Source organism: Rhea pennata, chromosome 1 (genome assembly GCF_028389875.1).
Source record: "Rhea pennata isolate bPtePen1 chromosome 1, bPtePen1.pri, whole genome shotgun sequence".
Lineage (NCBI taxonomy): Eukaryota > Metazoa > Chordata > Aves > Rheiformes > Rheidae > Rhea > Rhea pennata.
This window is the reverse complement of record NC_084663.1, coordinates 215160188-215180519: the sequence shown is the minus strand read 5'-3', so window position 1 is coordinate 215180519 and position 20332 is coordinate 215160188. Positions and strand designations below refer to the sequence as shown.

The window sequence follows — 20332 nt, the reverse complement described above, 5'->3', positions numbered from 1 at the left end:
CCCTCAAAGCCCTGTAAAAGGCAAGTTAGGCCACATACATACACTCCAGCCCCTCCACCTCTTACCTTTCTTGTGCTTCTCTTTCAAAACAATCTTGACAGTGGTGCCACCTCCTCCCTTGGGTTTGAAGCTCCTGGGAATGAACTCCAGGGAGGAACTAAGAATGGTGGATGCAGTGGCTCCAAGCGGCTTCCTATCCATTGCTTCTCCTGAGCACTGGTCTTGCGAGTGCCTCTGTGAACAGTCAGAAACAGCACGAGAATCAGACCCACGCAGTTCAGTTGTTCTCACTCTAAAGCATGCTGGAAAAAAGCCATCCAGTGCCCTGCGTACCTTGCATAAAGAGGGGAAGCAACAAAGACCATAGGGATGAGCAACAGTCCAGGAGTCATCTCAGTGGCTGCTATCACCTATGAGGTTCTGAGCAATTTGTGTCAATGCCCCACATTACTGTCCTCCCTAAGCTATTTATGGGTCATCTTCCCTCAGTGGGGCAGAACCTGCCCCTTCACATGCTCCACCCAATGCCCTCAGGGAGGCATCTGGGGTCCTGCATCATTAACACAGGCAGGTAAATAGACTAGCCATTTCTAGATGCCTACTGGGATAGGACTTGCCTCTATACAGCCCAGGTAGGGGTGGAGAGGTAAGGACAGGGCATATCTTGCCTTCTCACCCGGATGGCCCTAGGAGGGTTTGTGCAGGGCTGCCAGCCAGCGGGACTGAGATCCCTGGAACATCTTGGGCTTCCAAGAGTAAAATGCTGGGACAAGACATACAGCACAAAGGGTCCCCTTGTGTCTATTTGGAGATTTTATAGGTGGCGGAGGTGTGATGCTGGCTTTTCACCCAGCAGTATGGAAAAGGGAAGGACAAGGAGCTGTAAGTGACCTAATCCCACAGACCTGGCATGGGCCGCCCAACTCTGAAATGTCACCATGAATTAACTCTCAGCAGCCAGGGAGTCATTTTTTCCTTGCTGGGGCTGCTGATACAAACAGCCTGGGGAAATCATGCTTGTGTCCAGCTCCAGTGCTGGCTCTGTGGGAGCCATGACTGGGAGACAGGACACTCTTTATCCCAACAGGGAGGGGAGAAACCAACACCTGAAGCAAAAGCTGCCAGAGAGAGACTTGGACCACCCAACTTTGCAGGTGAGAATCATTTCCGGCTTGTGACCATCTCCAGGTCTGCTCTCTGGCGCCCCATTTTTTGTTTGTTCTAACCCACTGGTCAACCTCAGCCAGGCTAGCCAACAAGGAGGAGAAGTGCCTAAGATGTCCAGGTCATGCAGGTCTTGTGCTCTCTCAAAGACATTAGAAATACCACAGAGGAAAGAACAAGAGTGCTTCCTCAGTGGAGTCTCTGAGATTTGTTAAAGGCCTCAGACCCTGCTGACACCCCTCAGTTAAAGTCAACTCCTAGACACAATTCAATCACAAACCAAGTGTCCATGCTTCTGCTGCCTGAGGAACTGACTGCCCTTGTAGAGCTGCTGTAGGTCATTTCTTGGTAGAAAATTACACCCATGGGCATATGGCTTTCTTTGAACTGTTTGCTGGGGCTGTGTCAGAAGCAATAAGCAAATTTTAAAGTGCAAACGTCACGTACAACACCTCTGTTTAACTGCAGGGGTTCCTCTTCTGTGGACTTCTCATATGAACCATCTGCAAGGAAAGAACATTATCTAATGAATGCAGTGGGATGAGGATTTGCTCTGTAGGGTCTGGATGACTAAACACAATCGTCTGCAGGGTGCTGGTACACCTGCTGGGACTGGAGACAGAGGTGCTTTGAATACACAATTCACATCCCCCTAAAGCAAGTAGGAGCACAGCTTGTCTGCATCACATCCCAAAACCCTTTTATCCCCATTGATAACAATAAGAGCTTCAAGAAAGATGTTGTCTTGTAGACTTCTGGAGTTAGGTGGCAGGAAACCACCCCAGAAGTAGAGCTATGAGGTGATGGAGCAGATGTAGCATTAGAAAGAAACCCAAAGATATTTCTGTTGGTCAGAAATGTTAAGTCAACAACTCATGCCCTGAGGGCAAGGACAGCTCTGATGATGCCCACAACTCCATGAATGTTACTTGCTTAGTGTTCCACAACCAGCTCAGTCTGACCAAAGCTGTCTGTCTTTCCTGATATGCTCACTATGTACAAAGCTCTTTTAGCTTTGATCTTATCTAGGACTTTCTATGGAAATGGAGCTCTTCTGAAATCCTGGCTGCACCAGAGCAGAATTCCCCCCTGCATTCGAAGTAATTTGTATGCTACTGGTGAGGCCAATATGGCCACAGAGTTGCAGAGCTGCCACTAGAACATCTTCTAAAATGTCTACTTCTCTCTCGTGCATGAGATTTTTGCAGAGTCCTAAATATATCACCCCTGTGATCTCCTGAGGGTCTGTGATTCTGCCAAACCTAGTGATTTTTGTTTCAACCTAAGAAAAATGCCACCTAGCACAAATAGGGGTGGCAACCCCAAATACCAGCTCTCTGCTTAGTTTTCAGCAGCTGCCAGCAACCCTAGCACATAAATAAAACTAGGGAAGAGTTTGAAGGATGCTCCCCAAGGTTATGTTGTGCCCATGGCCAAGAGACAACTACAGACTTCCAGCTCCATAGATATTTCTCATACTAAAGAGTCATTTTACACTGCGAATTCTGTGTTACATGTGAATCTCTTATTTACCAGTGAGCAGCACAGGGAAACACCAGCGCTGGGGCTAGTTTCAGCTTTCTGTAATTCTGGTCTAAATTAGAATGAGTTTACTGGAGTAACTCCCAAGACATTGTTCCAATTGCCCTGGTGTGACAGAGCCCTGTCCCCAGCACTGCTTTAGTGCAAGGTAACAAGATGTGAACCTGCCCATTTGCTCTTGAGCTGCAGTCTCACCCAGAAATGCAAGGCTTGATTCTCTCCTCATTCCCCTAGGTGCAAGTTAGTGGAAACAGCAGCAAAGTCAAGAGCTTCACCCCGTGGAGACCTGTGAGAGTGAAAACCAAACAACTCCATGCCACACAGGGGTGGAAGTGGGGATTTCCCCAGGGCATTACTGTCCCCAAAACTTCCCTGGAGCAACAGCTGTATGCACCATCCTTACATCGTCCATGCAACCACTTACAAGCTTGTGAGTAAGCAATCTGAAGGATTTCGCCATCTATGCAGGTCACATCTCTTGCACAATGCACAGTGGCAAGACAAAGAGCTCACCTGTAGCCAGCATAGGGGCCACAGGGAATCAAGACACAAGGACATGTGGGAGGGGAAGCATGCAAAAAAAACATGAGCCCCTTGTTTTTTGTTTCCTGGTGTGATTCAGAGGCAGAGAATGGCCTAATTTACAGCACAGGTTTCCAAAACCCTGTGTAATTGGCTTGAAATGCCAGCTAATAACAAAACCTGTGGCTCCCGGCCCTCACCCAGGAGCAGTACCTGCACCCCTCATTACCTTTGCAGACCTGGCAGCAGGAATCTGGCACAGTTAGAGGAGAGGAACACAACAGCTCGGGGCAGGTCACCAAGCCACAGTAAATCTGTCCTTCCTAGGAGATAGCAGCAAAAAAACATTATCAGCATTACCAAGGTCACAGTAAGGCCAAATTTGCCTCATGCTGGGGTGGCATCACCTCAAATTGTACCAGCCACTTTTAACCTGACGCTTTTTCTGCTCTCCATGGGTATTTCGTTCACATGGCTGCCATGACCAGGCACTTGTTTCACAAAGCTGCTGTCCTCTCCTAGCACAGCTAGTCCTCCAGTTGCCAGTACATACTCCATTCACTCTCACGTACATGGAGTGGACTGGTCTTCCCCGAGGAGGCAGAGGTAGTGCCTTACTCTCAGGTGTCATTAGTGCTACCAGATCTTAAACAGCCACTAGACACCTGTAAACCCTGCACAAAACTCATCATTTCAGAGCAGAACAAGAACCATCTCTCTAACCTCTCTCAGGACAAGAACCCAGGGAAGCTAGGTGAAAGGGGGAATTATGAAGCAGAACCCAGAGTTAGGTCCAACCCACAGCTCTGTGTTGGGTCATTTGACATCACCAGAACCAAGTACACAAAGACATCAAGCCAAGACCTAAGGATGGACATTCACGGACAAAACCGCTTCGACTGTCTTGGTTTTTAGCCTGGAAAATGCCACTACTGTAGTGATTCAAGCTGAAAATAACAGGCTGAGTCTAGTCTTGAACTTAGCATGCACGGTCACACCTCAGTCAATGGATTTGCACCCACTTGCTACAAGGTTTAGTTTGTGCTGTAGTGCAGAAGGGCAGAAAAGGATGTTCACAAGCCCAAGAGCATCCAGATGAATAATTAGGTCTTCTTCTCCATGCAGCGATTTTCTCTGGGGTACCCACACACTGACAGCCGAGGGAAATCAAAAGGTTATACAAAAATGTCTTCAGGAAAAGAAATCACAGCATCTTCTTCCACCATCACACTGGATGAGGCGAAGTCACCATGCAGGTGCAGTACAGAGGAGGAAGTAAACCTAGTAAATGAGTGGATGTGGTGGAGGATGTCACAACCAAAAACTGCTGTCCAGTTCAGGGCTGGAAATGGAAGTGACCTCTATGGACTATGGTCCCTGTGGAGAGAGGGTTTGGCTATGGAGAAATTGTTTCCTCCTTTCTTCTTCTGACTTGCAGGTCATGGCAAAAACCTGCCATAGGGAGAAAAGAGCAAATGCCATAAAAAACAGAATTTATGCTGGAGGCTTTTGTCTCAGGGCAGTTTTCAAAGAGGTTTAGACCAGCTGTTCATGCAGCTGTTCCAACAGCTGACAACATCAGATACAGCCCAGCAAGAGCCTACTGCTGCAAGGCTTCATTGCTTTCCTTTTATTTTGCCATTTGTATCCAAGGCATTATCCTACCAAATAAACAGAGCCTGAGCGAGAGCCAGTGCCTCCAAGAGGGACACGCAAGTCCACAGGCTCTAGAGGACGGTGGTGGCTGGAGTTGGAAAGCAGGGCCAGGTGGGCACATACACACTGAGGTTCAAGTGTTTCTGTACTTAGCATTTGTCTACATCAGATGATGGGCTGGTGTCCAGCTGGGGTCCGTAAGAGAGAAGCGAGCCTCAAAGCTGTATCATTTCTAAGCCTAAACTATTCCTCTTTCCACCTAGCTCTAAGCCACCTGTCTCCAAGGGTTACACAAACATCAAGGGCTCAGACCAGTTCTCCTGGTGTAATGGCTTTACTGACTACCATGCACCAGCTGAGCACTAGCAACCATCCATGTGTGTGCTCTTGGCATGTGTGAGCAAGATGGTTCAAACTAGCTCACCACGATTTCTTTTCTGGACAAGCTTAGTCAAAGCATTTGCTGCATGCAAAACAGACAAATGGAGTATTCCCCCTGCTCCGCCGACACACAGCAGCCTGTCTAGGACCATGGCTCTGCAAAGGTTTGTGTAGCCTTGGTGGAGATGGAGGCTATCCAAGCAAAAGAAGACAAGAGCATCAACGCCAACGCAGCAGAGCGCTCCCACCTCTCTGGTTTCCCTGTGCTGAGCTGGAGGCTGAGACAGCTTGGGCCACCTTGCGTGGCTCTCTCGGTGCTGGCTGCCCGCCTGGCCCCACAGACAAGGGTGCTACTGTCCGTGGTGATCCCCACACCCGCATGCCTAGCGCTGGGCTTGGCCCCTCTGCTTCTTCCACCAAGGCCATCCAAGAGCCAGCAGGCAGTAACAGCCTCTTGGCATAGGCCCGTTGGCCGCTCTGGCAAGCAGAGCGGCTCCAGCCCCACGAGCCATCTGGCCCTGTCCAACAGCTCACTGTAACACAGGGAGTGAAAGCCATGTCTGTGCAAACTTCTTCTTTTTTACAGCAGAGAGGCTGCAGCCGCTGCAAGCATTTCCCCGCAGCGTCCAAGTCCAGCATCGTCACGGCACACCTTTATATTCTCCTTCCTCGCTTGCTGTCGAGGAGAAGCCACTCCATTTATCTCCCAACACTCAGCTCCTGGCATGCACAGCCCTCTGCTCCTCACACCTTCGTCGTCCTCCCTGGCCAGGCTGGCTCTTGCCTCTCGAGCAAAGCGTCAGGACTCAGTTTTTGACAGGCATTCACAGGATCCCAGCCTGGGCAGGCAGCGGGTGGGAGAGAATGGGGCAGAGTGGAGCCAAGGCCTGCCTGGGGGGCTTCCTGAACATTCAGGGAAGAGGAACATCTATCAGGCACTCGCAAATGGATGGCAGACAGGCAATTCACCGCCGGATCCAGGTACTATGGACCACACAGCATCCCAGCTGCTGTCTGGTTGACAGGACAGGTCCCTGCCCTCTGGGAAGGCAGAGAAGATAAACCCACAGTGCTGGAGCACCCGAACACATCTCAATGCTGGGTCCAGCTTCCACTTAAATACAAGCAGAAGGGACAAAGCTCACTGGGTACCTGCCCTTTGTCATCACTGACTCCAGCACTACGAGGCTCTGTTGCAAATGCTGTCATCTTTGCCATTGTCCCTTGGCTGCTTCGAGAGTGAGTTCTTGCCACGTAAAGCTGTGCTGGGCAGGAGGAGTCCCAAACTGGCTGCTGGAGGCACTATGATACCCAGGCACCCTGGTGATGCACAAAGCAATGGCCAGTGGGTCTGGTCTCACCAGCTGGCTCAATACCAAATTCAGCTTCCTAGAAAACTCTAAAGCCCAAGACCTGATACCTCATATCCACATCTCCTTGGAGGCAGGATCGTCTCCCCCAGATCCCCTGCCTATGAATCCCATTTGCTTGGCATCAGGAGTGTATGTAGAAAGGCTCCCAGACTGGTCTCTCTGCTGGCCATCTCTCGTACAATGTCTCAGTGGGGCAGGATAGCTGGATGTTGCAGTTACAGGCCCAAAGCATGAAGGCTGGTCCACACAGCAAGCAAACACATCCATTAGTGTGCTCAAAGCCAAGGTTGAGGACAGGGTTTTTCTGCCTGCCCGCCCGAAGGAGCACCAGCAGGCTCAGCCCAGAATTGGCCCATGGGATCTGCAGTAAATAAGCTGTGTGTCCAGGTGATGAGGCTGGTTTCCCCAGGCTGCTCCTGCACAGCAGTGTAGACACAAGCCCTGCAGGTAGAGACCAGTCTCCACCATCCTCGGAAGTTTTTCATCTAGTGTGATATTACCAGGGTGCAGGACTTAACCCCAAACCCTCCCTGCCTCCCTGCTGCCTCCCATCACACTTGGCGTCCCACGAGCTCAGAAGTAGCTTACAGAGCAGCTGCACTGCACACACTGGTTCGGCTGGCGGCTGGGAAAGAGCTCGCTTGTGGTGAACATCTCGCCTTGCTGATATGTTGTCCCATTGTACTGGCAGGACTTCACAGGTGCCCGGAGGCCAGAAGGTGAATTTGGCTCTGGAAGGGAGAAAGCAGTGGGCTAAGAGCCATCCCCTCCCCAGCCCCAACATAGTGTGGGTGCTCAGCCAGCTCCCTGGCTGAAAAACAAGGAGCCAGGACCATCTTCGAGAGGGAGACATAAACAAAGAGGACTTTTACCAGACTGTGCAGCACCAGATCCAGGCTGGGATGAGCCAGCTATGCCTGGTATGAGTCCTGTAAACACAGCACGATCCCCTATCTCATAATCAGGCTAGGATCGCTGAAAAGCCATCCCACACCAAAGCACCCGTAGGACAAGAGCATGAAGGGAGGTAGTTCCCTCACCTCACATGGGGAGCCATGCCTCCCTGCTGGGCCAGCTTCTAGGGCCAGCATACCACAGTCCTCACGGAGAACTATCTGGGGCACCGTGTGGCCCTGCTGCTCCTGTGGCCCTGGTCCCATGTGTGTATGCACTAGGGCCCCTCTCAAATGCAGGATGGAGTCTAGCGCCCATTGGAAATTAGCTGTGCAAAAGCTTTGGGGACTGAGGCTGCCGTGACCGCTCTGAGCTCATTGCAAGGGTGAAATCACACCTCCAAAGCTCTTGTGCCAAAGTAGTGGCAAAGCTAGTTAAAAACCATCAGTTATTTTGGGAGGGAAATTAGAAAAAAAAAAGGTGGTTTTCATTTTTACCTAATTACCCATGGGATAAGCCTTTTTGATCTGACTCTGGCTGATGTTGGCAGTCACTTACAGATTACATCTGGGAAGGGAAAAATTCAAGAATTTTGTGAAAATCTTCAGTGTGCAACTAAAATGTTTGTTTTTCCCACAGCCAAAACATTTTACTGACAAATGATCTCAATATAGTGCTGGTTTCTAGCTTGTCATTGAAATGTGAACTAACAGTTTGTCTCTAAAAGCCTTCTCAGGATGAGGGGTAGTTGGGGAAAGAGGTCTGGTAAAAAGTCCATTTCCATCTAAGTGACATTTTGGGGAGGGAAAGAGCAATGTGGGCAGCCCGAGCAGCCGTTGTTGCCGTGACCCCACCACACAGCTGGACCCAGTGCTGATGAGCCGCCCTAGGCATGTATGTGCAATCAAGAGATACCTGCGTGACTGCAACCGAGCCCTGTGCCATGCCTCAGTTTCTCCACGTATAAGATGTCTGCCTGCGTCCTTGGCATACATAAGGGGACAACGGGGTTTTGTGTCCCTGGCAGAGCACTGACGTGGTGGCCTGAGGGAGTGATCTAACCACATAAAGGGTTTTCTTCTCTCACGTGAGACAATTCCCCTTTGCTCTTGCTCAGCTGCCCCAAAATGGGCCCAAAACTGCTGTGTTTCCCTTTCTCTCCCAATCAGCCCCTCTTTGGTCTGATGGAGATATGGGATGGTCACCTACCACCACACCGCGGGCAGCACTGCTGGGGGTCCGTGACGGGACTGGCACACTGCAGAGCTGGGCACTGGATCCGATAGCATCTCATGTTGGCATTCTGGGGAGAGAAGGAGAGAAAGTTGGAGCTTCCCAAAGTTGCTCCTTTCATGGTCTTTGTCTACAGCTCCCAGCAGAGAAAGAAAATGTTGCATGATGGCCCTGTTATCGTGACAGATTGTGTTGGTTTAACTCTCCCAGCCAAGCACATCACCATCCTTGCTTCACACCTGCCTGCCAGGCCAGGCTACAGGCTCATTTCTCATCATCAAAGATCACCGTTGGCCCCATTGCAGCCCTAAGCCCCCTCCACCCAAAGCCCACCTACATCGCTGAGTCAAGTCCCTCCCAAAGCCTACCCAATATTCATGGGGGGAAATGCAGGAGGTTTTCAGAAGGAGACAGATTAATCTATTGTACCTCTGGTACCAGAAGAGGCTTCTCTGATGAAATTTTGACACCAGAATCAGACTGTTTAAAGGCTGCCGAAGCAGCACACCAACACAGTGGCATCACTACCACCTCCTGCCACGGCTGCGTGGAGAGACGTACCTCGGTGCAGGTGCAGCGGATGCAGTACATTAGCCCCTGAGGCTCCAGATAGGGGTGCCAGCTCTCTCCTGGGCTGTACTTCTTGCCATTGAAATCGCAGAACATATCTGGCCCTGAAAGTCAACGGGGAGAAGCTTTGTGGAAGAAAAGGATAGTCCTTGGAAGAGCTCTTCTCCCTCTATAATGAGCAGAGCAAGGATGGCTCAGTGCATTCATGCCGCCACCTATGAGAAGCTGACGGCTGTATCCTGCCCACTCAACTCCAACGCTTTTCTTCTCTGGTTTTTTTTTTTTTTTTTTTTTTTTTGGCTATGATTTTTTTCTTTGGGTTGGGACCTATCCGACCAAATGGCAGCTCCTGTATTCAAACTGGATTCCCTTTCAGGCAAGGGAGAGAACAGGTATTTCTGAAGCATAAATTAAAGTCACCCCTCTCAAATAGGTCAGATATGCTCATCTGAAGGTGATTTCAGGGTGATGCTATGGGACTGAATTTCACTCAGGAAGACCAGCAGAGTGAACAGTGGCAGGGAGAAAAGGAGCTGAGTTTAGGGGACATTTTCACAGCTATCCAGAAAAAGATGTTTTGGGGTAGAAGAGCATTCTGAAGGAAAACCTCTTGCTCCCCTTACAAGCTTCAGCTTGTTCTCTCAAGGATCTCTTGGCCAGCACTGCCAGCACACAAGCAGCTGAGCATCTGCTCTAAGGAGCAGGGTGGTGCTGGCTTGCCCATCACACCAGTGTAAGCCCCAGGGAGCCACTGGCTGCACAGGGCTCAACCCAGCACAAATCTGGTACCAAATTCCTAGTTTATGAGTCTGTCAAAGGGGATGGCAAGTCCACCTTGGCCACTGAGACCATAAAGCTACATACAGTGGCTATTGGCTATCGGGAGTCACTTCTTATCGCTGCTGTCTTAGAACAAACTGTGGCTTTTGCAGGAAGGATAATCTCAAACCCACTGCCAACCTTCCCCCTGCCAGCTGCTGCCCATGAAATACCCGCTGTCACCTCTAAACAGCCAGCAAGCCCAGTGGGGACAGCTGGACACTACAGACACCAGCGTGGGTTCCCACGGCAGACACACAAACCCATCCCATACCCATGTGGCAAAGGAAGGGGATTTTTAAACTACCCAATTTTTAACACAAATATTTCTTGGGATGTTGAAAAACTGCAGCCTGATCAAAAACAAATTTTGCCCTGAACTGAACAAAACCATCCATTTTTCTATTCCTTCCCAATCATATCATCATGAGAAGATGCACTGAGGCTCCAGCTCTTCTGTGAATAAGCACATGCCTGTCCGTGTATGTTATTAGTGGTTTAAGTGCTTACAGTCCCACTAAAAAATTAAGGTGATTTAAAAGGTTATGTCATCGAGGGGATTTGAGGTAGTCTGGGCGATCATGTTGCTCGAAGGCAGCTGAGATATTTATGCTCCCTGAAGCATTTACAGGCCTTTAAAACCTTATGCTGCCCTGGGGACCGCCAGCACTGTGGGGAGAAGGGGAGCGGGCTGACACGGTTGTTTTCCAAGGCATGGTGCCCAGCTCCCACCGCCCGCCGTGGGAGGGCAGGGTGCCTCGCTGCTGCCCAGCCACTGAGCCCGCGGCCTACGGACATCACACAAAACCTGGGGATGGGCAAGTCAGGGGGGTGCTGAATCTGCTACGCTGCTGTTTAGACTCCCCAATGAGCAGTAGAGGGTCCCCAAAGCTACCTTGGTGGAGCTCACCACTTCAGTGCTGCTAAAACCCATCCCATGCCCCACTTCATCACTGTGGGTAAGCGTGTGCGGAACGGCAGCGGCTGAGCTAGCCTGGCCAGCATTGCCCCACTTTGCCAAAGCTGGAGATGCTGCCACCTTAATATAAGTGTTTCTCCCATCAGCTAGGCAAAACTCGTACAATCATCATCATGTGCTGCCACCCCACCTCCAGCAAGTTGTGCAGATAGACTGTGTAGGTCCACAAGGCTTCTGACCATCTGCTCATCGGGATGAACCCAAGGGATCCTCTACCATGACCAGGATAGCAGTCCTCATGGCGCTGATAGGTTCAAGCATGTGATTCTCCAGGGTGCAGCTTCAGACGAGGCCACCACCAGTGGTGCAGACTCCCTGGCCCAAGCACAGTGGTGCATCCCTTGAACACTGAATAAAGAGCAGGCTCCGCATCCCTGGCTAACAGGAGATACTGCCACCACCAGCAGAAACCTCCACTACCACAAGCACAGAGCAGAGGGCTCTCTACACTGTTCCCATAGCCGGTCCCAGCTTCTGACAGGTGAGCAAACCCATTTCCCTGCCTAGGCACAACATGAGCTTCCATTAAACCTAGCCAGAACAGGGAGCACATGGCTAGGAACAGCAGAAACCAGGGAGAAAAAGGAAAAAAAGAAAAAAAAAGGAAAAAGAAAAACTCACCATCATTTTGCAAAATGGGTGAGAAAATGACTTCATTTTTCCCTGCTTGCAGCATCTTCATGAATTATGCTGAGGATGAAGAAATCTAGTTGCCTTCATGTGACATGGCCCTGCTCAGCTTGCTGGCTCCCATGCCAGCTGGCTGCTTCGATAAAACATTTAATCACTTGCCTTTCACAAGTGGAACCCTGGTTTGGATCCAGCCCTTGAAAGCAAGCCTGATTCACGTCTGCAAAGGGCCCGCTGGTAAAATTAAAGACGACTGGCAGCACTGGGCAGCAGCAGACACTTGTCCGCATCTCAGCAGCACTATGCTGCATATTTGGCAAGAAGCACATGCATGTTTGGTTAAAAGCAATCTGGGGATGGATGGAAGGAAGAGGCCTAAAAGCTGGAGGCTCCGGATCATTTTTTCCCATGCCAGGCTACTAATTTCATTTTCAGAGATCAAACGTTGGATATCTTCCCAATTTGCTCTGAGTGAAAAGCCATTTGTGGCAGTAAATTGCTCCCGTGCCTTTCAGTCTCCTTATTTATTGCATCGACAGCAATAGCATGAGCACGCACACAAAAGTCATGTTGTTTTACTTTTCTTTTTCCAAGGAGGGCTCTTGAGCTACAGAGCGTTTTCAAGGTTGCAGTACCAAAAATTTACTGTCTTGGGTTTCCTTCCATGCAGTCCTGGGGCAGGAGGAGACAACAGAGCAGCCCACCTCACACCATCTGCAGAGACACAGCCCAGGCTGGGTTTGAGCTCAATCCAGAAGCTCCGCATCTGAGGCTGGTACTGCAGGAGCCAGAAGCAGGAAGCAGAGTTGGGAAGGGACAAGCTCCCCATTGCAAAAGGAGAGATTTCCTTCCTTTTATCCACAAAAGCAAGACAAGGGTGAAGCCCTCACCTTCCTATTCCTTGGTCTATTGAAGAGTGGATGTTTCTTCTTGGTGCAGCTGGTCAATGGAGCCTGGAGCCCAGGGTGCTCCTAGAAGTAGGCTGCAGTCGTAGAGTCACCACAGTGGACATGGGCTGTTCTCATTCATACGGGACACGGGCTCATCTGCCGTGGTTGTCTCCAAGAACAGGTCCTGCCTAGCTCGTTTCTTCCCAAATAAAAGAGCTCTCACTACAGCACAGACTGCATTCTTAAGAGAGTTATTATGTATTATATATGCTGGAAAAAATAACTAAAAGCCATGGAAATAATTCGTCTGGCACGCAAGCAAGTCCTGTGTCCTTGTGCCTGGTGGAAGGGTGGGAGATGCTGTGGAGAGTGACCACTCCGGGCAGCAGCCACTCTACCTTGCTCACCCCTAGGGCTTTCCTGGGACAATGCATGAGAGGAAGGTTTCCCCAATGCCCCCTGCTCCAACAGCCATTCTCTGCAGTGGCTCTGGTTTTTTTTGTTGAGGGAGGACCACCTGGCTACATTCAGACCAGTAAATAGCACAGGCTAGGGCCTGGAGCAAGTGGTCTGGCCTAGCTCATGTCTGTACCTGCCTGCTGGAAGAGCCCTGGCCTCGACTGTCCCCGGACCATGCCCAGGCATTTGGCAAAGCCCAAGCTGGCACAGCCCAACTCATGCTGGGGAGTGTGCCAGCAATGAAGAGTCTGGACATGCCTGGACAATACTTGAGGCTGTGCTCAAGCCCAAGTTTACTTTAATTGTCATTAATTATCATCAATTATCATTAATTGCCTCCTGGACAGAAAGGAAGGGCATGTAATATGAGACAAATAGTACAACAGGGAGGACAAGGCTACACAGAGCTGCTACAAACGAAAGGGTAATCTCCAGCCACAATAAGGACAACAAGAAGCCATCAACGTGGGGCACAGCCAGGATGATTTAGGGCAGATATTACAGGAAGCTTTCCAGCTACAAGGAGATTTAGCACCAAAGTAGGCTGTTGCAGAGGCTCTGAGATGCTCTACACAGCGGCTAGAGTAGCATCTCCTAGGGATGGCCGAGATGCGCTAGATCGAAAGTGAATGGCCTAGAGAAACCCCTCCTGGTCTGCCTCTGGTGATCACTGATGTCTCCCTCACACCGCAAGAATTGCCTCCAAAGCCTCCTTGTGTCAAACGTCTCAATGGTTTTGTGCCTCAGCCGCTGAAGAGACACCATTCCAGGTCTTTGTCCTCCCACTCTAGATACAGTGAGAGACAATGAACTGAAGACCCCACTGTCTCCCTTTTCATAGCTCCATGTTTTTTTTCAGATCTATATTCCTCAAGGTAGATTTCTCTGGTAGAACAAAAGGAAATCTAGCATTTGCTCCAGATATTTTGCTGAGGGTATTTAGACAGGCACAAAGAAGAGTTAGTCAGCCAGAGCATTCTCCCAGCATGACTGCATTTGAAGGACTGCTTGGTTCAGCTTCCCAAGGACAACACAGGCTGGTGAGCAGACAAGAGCAATGGAGCCAGATTTCCTACATGGCCATGGGTTTCCTGGTCTTGACCAGAGCATGAGCTCTGACCTAGCTTTTCTAAAGCTCAAGGTGCTCATAATGGTCCTACTAACTTGCTGGCGGGTTACTGGTTCATGGGTCATTAATTCTGACTCAGGACAGCGACAACAGGCAAGACTTCTTGCTTACCCATCAGACTGGCTGATGTTGGTCACACCACCCCCAGACATCTCCTGGGGCTCAGACACAGACAAGTCCTCTCAGGCTAGCAGATCCATGGGACATGTCCCTCCAAGCTTTCTTGCCCACTGGCACAGCCCGTTCAAACCAGTTCATTGCACATACTCCACATTTGCATCAGGCAGTAAGGACAAGGACATCTCTGCAGGTCCCTCAACATCATGCAACTTGTCCTGCTACCTGAGGACTTCAACTACAACTAAATTAGGAGTTAAAACATGTTAGAGCCCATTTTCCAAAACTGCAGACGCAGTATAGCACAGCTTTTGTGCCATCTAAACTCTGCCCTGCCAAAACAGGGAGTGACCACAGATCCCCTGGCCACCAGGGACATTTGCCAGTGTGAACAATCCCAGTGCACAAATATGTTCAGTTTCCAGATGAACCCAGAAAAAAGGGTTGGCCAAACTCAAGCAGTAGCCCCAGTACTGGTCCACTCACACGCCCAGACTGGGAATCCTCCTGGCAGATGGGAGGTGCTCTCCTACACTGTTCTTGAGCCTGGTGGGCCAGTTTATTAACAGGAACCAAAGCAAACTATTAAATCTGCATGCATGACTGCTACTGAAATACTAGGCTCTGGCTGCCAGATCATCGTCTTGCTCAGGTTCAGCTATGTTCACGTCACTCGTCTGTGGATACAGGAGGGACTGACGCCCAGGGAAGTCAGGTCACACACACATGTGCATGGCAAAAGATCTACATGTTTGTATGCTTTCACACATGCATACAAGATCCTGCTCCTCCGTCCCCAGCCCCGAGACTGGGATTCTCCAGACCTGACCAGAGGGCCCCGATGGGTTGTGTGAGGTTTAGAGCTGTATTTACACTGTGTCTCAAACAGCCCCAGGGGACTGCACCTCTCCACACACCTATTCCCAGGCCCAGTCTCTGCACACATGGGATCACAGCGGCAGGATCAGGAGATCACTCCTGACTTACACCGGATCCCAGCAGATAAGTGCAGGGCCTGTTTGACCCACTGGTTCTGCCAGCTGCATGTTCTCAGCCTGGTTCATGTAGGACAAGCCATACACATCTGTATTCTCTGTCTGACTGTCCCCCTCAACTCATTTCTCACCTGTCCAGCTTCAGCCAGGATGCAAGTGCATTAAGGTTCAAAATCACAGAATCACAGAATGGTTGAGGTTGGAAAGGACCGCTGGAGATCATCTAGTTCAACCTCCCTGCTCAAGCAGTGTCACCTATGTCATGTTAGACAGGGTTGCATCCAGGTGGGTGTTGAAGGTCTACAGAGAAGGAGACTCCACCACCCCTCTGGGCAACCTGGTCCAGTGTTCCGTCACTCTCACAGGGAAGAAATTCCCCCTCACCTTCAGGCAGAACTTCCTGTGCTTCAATTTCTGCCCATTGCCTCTTGTCCTGTCACACAGGGCAACTGAAAAGAGTTTGGCCCCATCCCCCTGACACCCTCCCTTCAGGTACTTGTACACATTGATCAGATCCCCCCTCAGTCTTCTCTTCTCCAGGCTGAACAGGCCCAGCTCTTGCAGCCGTTCCTTATAGGGCAGATGCTCCAGCCCTCTGATCATCTTCGTAGCCCTATGCTGGACTCTCTCCATTAGTTTCATGTCTCACTTGTTGTTTAATGGCAAGAAAGAACAGCATGGAGGAAAGAGAAACCCACACAAATCACCATGGGCTAAACCATGAGCTCAGCTATGCTACAAGACACCAGTGAATCCCCTACCACACATAAAGCCTTGAGTCACAGTTAGGCAGGAGTAAATGCTCCCGCAAGACCTGAAGGCATAGAAAATGAGCGAAGCAACCTCTTCTCCTTTGCTTGCCCACCGCAGAAGGCCACCGCCAGTCCTGCTGTACAGTCTGCCTCGCAGAGCAGCCTTGAGGCCAGGGAGTCGCACAACCCAAGGGGGCATCGTGGACGATGCGGAGGGATATTGTCCAGGTGCCTCATCAGGGCTCGGTGCCTTCACAGGACATGCCTCGGTTTCCCCAGCGGAGAGCTGCACGTCGGCTATCAAACAGGTTCCAGCTGATCCAAGATTTCACAGCACAGATGCTACCAAAACATGCTGTAGCCTAAAGACACGAAGCCTTGCTTCTCCCCCAATTCTTTCTGCAGCGCAGCCCCGGTCTCCACGCGTGCCCCCGCTAGCCCCAGGCGCAGAGATTTCCTCCGTTTCTGCAGCCCGGGTTTATTCCTCCCCTGAGCAGGGCATGTCCGAGCTGGGTCCCCAGCTCCGATGGCCCTTTCGGAAATCACGCACCTGCCAGCCAGTGTTGTGCCCAGCGTGCAGGAGTGTGTTTACGCAAACCAGTTTGCGAGTTTTAAGAGCCGCTAGAAATAAGGAGCAAGAAGCACTGTCTGACTACAGAAAATCCAGACAGTTGTATCACAGCCCAGTATTTATGAAGGGCTTAAAATGCAACTTAGCTGCGAAGGGATTAGTTAGAACACACCGGGCCTTTGGCATGTTGCATCCTAATGGCCTTGAGAGTGAAATCCCGCACTCAGAGCATCCCCGCAGCAGAGCAGATGAGGGCTGGGTCCCAAGGTGATGCCTGGATGCCTAAACCAAGGTGGGCAGCCCTCATCTCTCCCTTACCGTGGCTGCCGGAACGATTTGCTTTTTATGGCAGTTCTTCCTCTCCTGGAGATCCGAGTCCCTCGTCACGTTGGATTGAATTTGCCGAGCGGGACAGACAGAGTGGGCAATCTCACAAGCCCCATCTCTCAGGAAGCTGAGTTAAAAATGAAAAGACAGCTTCCAAGTTCCCGGGGAAAAGCCCTACTCTGTGCTCTCTGGAGACGCCGGTGTTTAAATGCCTCCAGCCAAAATATCATTGCGTTAAACGATTGCTGCTGAATTACTCATAGTGGATGACCTGCAGCACATTCAGCCCAGTAACTTATGCCTCTGATATTTTTTCAGCTGAGAGTGTAAATCCCCTAAAATAGACTGTTTCTATGGGCAAATTCTTCTCCTCTGGCTTGCCTTGAAGCCCAAGCATTTCTGCTTCTCACCTATTTTTAGCACTGTAGGTCTCCCAGTTGATGAGCCTGCTTGTAACTGATTTATTCCTGTATTTATTCTTTCTAAGCACTCAGCCACAAGAAAACCGTGCAGCAGGGAGTTCCCAAGGTGAGCAGTGGAGTTCACAATTTGCTCAGGAGCTTCTCAGCAAGACCTTCTGGTCTTCAGCCGCTTGGCACCTGGAGCCCACTCGAGTCCTCGGCGTAGTGGGAACGGGCTTGTCTGGCAGACAGCCAAAGGCAAGCCAAAGCGACACAGAGCTGAGGGACAGTCCATGACCTCCCCACCAAGCTTGGCCCCATCCCGCTGCTGTGCGGTGCCCACATCACCGTTCATATTGTCTCAAACAGACTCCAGCACTTTCCAGGCTACATCCATCTCCAAAACACACCTGGCTCATGCTCCCCCAAAGCACAAAAAACTCGATTCATCCTGCCTTGTGCCCAACTTAGAGGCTTTGCCACCATCAGCAGGCACCTCTTAAGAGCAAACGCATCTCCAGCATCCAAGTCACCTTCTAGGGATGTCTCCATCCTCCTCTGACCATGGGTACCAGAGTTACTGCAGCTCCCTGGGGTGAGCGGGGAATCATACCCACCACTCTCATACAAGGAACGGGTGCCACGGGCTGGAGCTCAGCAGCTTTCAGTGGGTCCAGGCAAGAGAAACAAGCCAAGCACACCAGGAATTTGCTCTCCAGATCTCCGCACAGCCCTGGGGAGCAAAGGCTGGAAACCTCATCACATTTTGCTGTGTCCTCCTGCCCCCTTGCAGCCCGAAACTGCCGCCTGCCTTTCCCCCAGCTTGCCCGGTGTTCAGGACAAGGCAGCTCAGTGCTCTGCATTTTGGGTTCGCGCTCCAGAAGGACGATTATTTGCCTAGTGCCTAATGCGCTGCTGGCACCAGGCAAGTCATAAATCACCCTAATACAGCGACCGTTCCAGTGGGCTCCACAGGGGTTTTGACAGATTAAAGGGGAGAATAAATGTAGGGACACAATGGGTCTGCACTTGTTTGCTTGGCACTCGGGCAGCTTTGCGATGCTGTGAGGGTGCCCAGTGCCTGTTGGCAGGGTCCCGGTGCCTTGCCCAAGCCAAACCCATCTCCTGGCCCTGAGTAACAACCTCCATCACCCTCCAAACTACTAAACAGCCCTGGCCGAGTCCTTTAAGCCTTTTCGTATAAGTGCTGAATCTCCCTCCCCGTTCCCTGTCCCAAATCTTTTCTGCCCCAGTTTGCCAGCTGGGAGCAGGAGCAGGAGAGAACAAGGGATGCACAAGGAGAACAAGGGATCTACCAGCTTTCAGCTGGGGGCTCGTGTCCCCAGACAGCTCATTCCCTCTGCTCCCAAGGGGGCAAGATGCACCGAGCAGGGGAAGGGCTGCAATTCAATGCTGTGCCCTGCACGATTTTTAGCCAGCAGGAGGGTTTCCTGGAGCTGCAGTCTGTTCCCCCTCCAGCTCCCAAAACCCCACAGCCCTGTGCCGTCACTGGGTCCCATTGCCAGTGCGCAGCAGTGTGCTCGGTGCTGTACATCCCTGGAAAGCGGCCGGGGCCAGCAGGAGGTGGAGGGGGGCACAGCCACCTTCGTGGGGATGCAGGGACAAGGGGGTGGTCCACTTGAAGGGTCTGCAAGGCAAGCAGGAAGACTGGTACCCCTGGGGGAGCTGCCACTGCATCCCCACAAAAAAATACACCGGCTTGCCCATCCCCTCCCTGGCCCACACGGGTTCTCCCTGCCAGTCCCGTGCCTAGAGGTTAGAGGTGATGGGAAGGCAATGGGGGTCCCCTCCAGGCCAGTCCCATTGCAGAGCCCTGGGGAGCCTGGCAATGGGGAAACTGAGGCATGGAGGGGCTGGCCGGGCCAGGGGGTGCGGAGGCCAGGCTGAGCCCCGCAGACACCCCCCAAGTGCAGCTGGAAGCCCGACCCCGATGCCTACTTACGAGTCCGGGCAGGAGCGACGAGCAGCAGCAGGCACCGGAGGAGGAAGGCGAGGGCGCCCGCTCCGGGAAGCATCGCAGCCTGGAAATCGAGGCCCGGAGGGGCTTCACTCCCAGGACCCAGGGGTGCTGTGGTGCTGGGCCTGGGGTACCGCAGTCCTGGTGCTCAGGGATGCCCCGGGGATGCCTCAGTCCCAGTCCCAGGGATGTCTTGGTCCCAGTGCTCAGGGATGCCCTGGGGATGCCTTGGTCCTGGTCCTGGTCCCAGTCCCAGGGATGTCTCGGTCCTGGTGCTCAGAGATGCCCCGGGGATGCCTCGGTCCCTGTCCCAGTCCTGGTCCCAGGGATGTCTTGGTCCCGGTGCTCAGGGATGCCCTGGGGATTCCTCAGTCCTGGTGCTCGGGGTTACCGCAGTGCTGGTCCTCGGGGTGTGCCGGTGCCAGTCCCGGTGCTCGAGGGTGTCTCGGTCCCAATGCTCAGGGGTACCGTGGTGCCGGTGCCAGGGGTGTGTTCGTGCCGGTCCCGGTGCTTGAGAGTGTCTCGGTGCCAGTGCCAGGGGTGTGTCAGTGCTGGTCCCGGTGCTCGTGGGTGTCTCAGTCCCGGTGCTGGGGATGTCTCAGTCCCGGTGCTCGAGAGTGCCTCGTCCCGGGGGCTCGGAGGTACCGCGGTGCTGGTGCCGGGGGTGTGTCGGTGCCGGTTCCGGGGCTTGCGGGTGTCTCGGTCCCGGTGCCGGGGATGTCTCAGTCCCGGTGCTCGAGGGTGCCTCGTCCCGGGGGCTCGGGGTACCGCGGTGCCGGTGCTCGAGGGTGTCTCAGTGCCCGGCGGTGCCCGGCGATGCTGCGCTGCCGGGGCCGGGAGCGCCGCGGGGCCGGAGCCGGGGCCGGGGCCGGGGCCGGGGCCGGGGCCGGGCGGTACGCGGCGGTGCCGCGGGCCGGTGCTCGGGGGCCTCGGGGCCGGTGCCCGGCGGG

At 52.2% G+C, this 20332-nt stretch overlaps 1 protein-coding gene across 1 annotated transcript in view; it reads right to left on the bottom strand.

The window, feature by feature from the left end:
• Positions 1 to 19440, bottom strand: part of CHRDL2 (chordin like 2) — a 33084-nt gene extending 13644 nt beyond the window's left edge. The window contains exons 1-7 of the mRNA XM_062578538.1: positions 19368 to 19440; positions 9327 to 9439; positions 8742 to 8835; positions 7227 to 7369; positions 3458 to 3551; positions 1612 to 1667; positions 66 to 234 (exon numbers count right to left, since the gene is read on the bottom strand). Of these exons, the coding sequence (XP_062434522.1) occupies positions 66 to 234; positions 1612 to 1667; positions 3458 to 3551; positions 7227 to 7369; positions 8742 to 8835; positions 9327 to 9439; positions 19368 to 19440 (742 nt within the window). The remainder of the gene's footprint in view (positions 1 to 65; positions 235 to 1611; positions 1668 to 3457; positions 3552 to 7226; positions 7370 to 8741; positions 8836 to 9326; positions 9440 to 19367) is intronic.
• Positions 19441 to 20332: the final 892 nt, after the last annotated feature.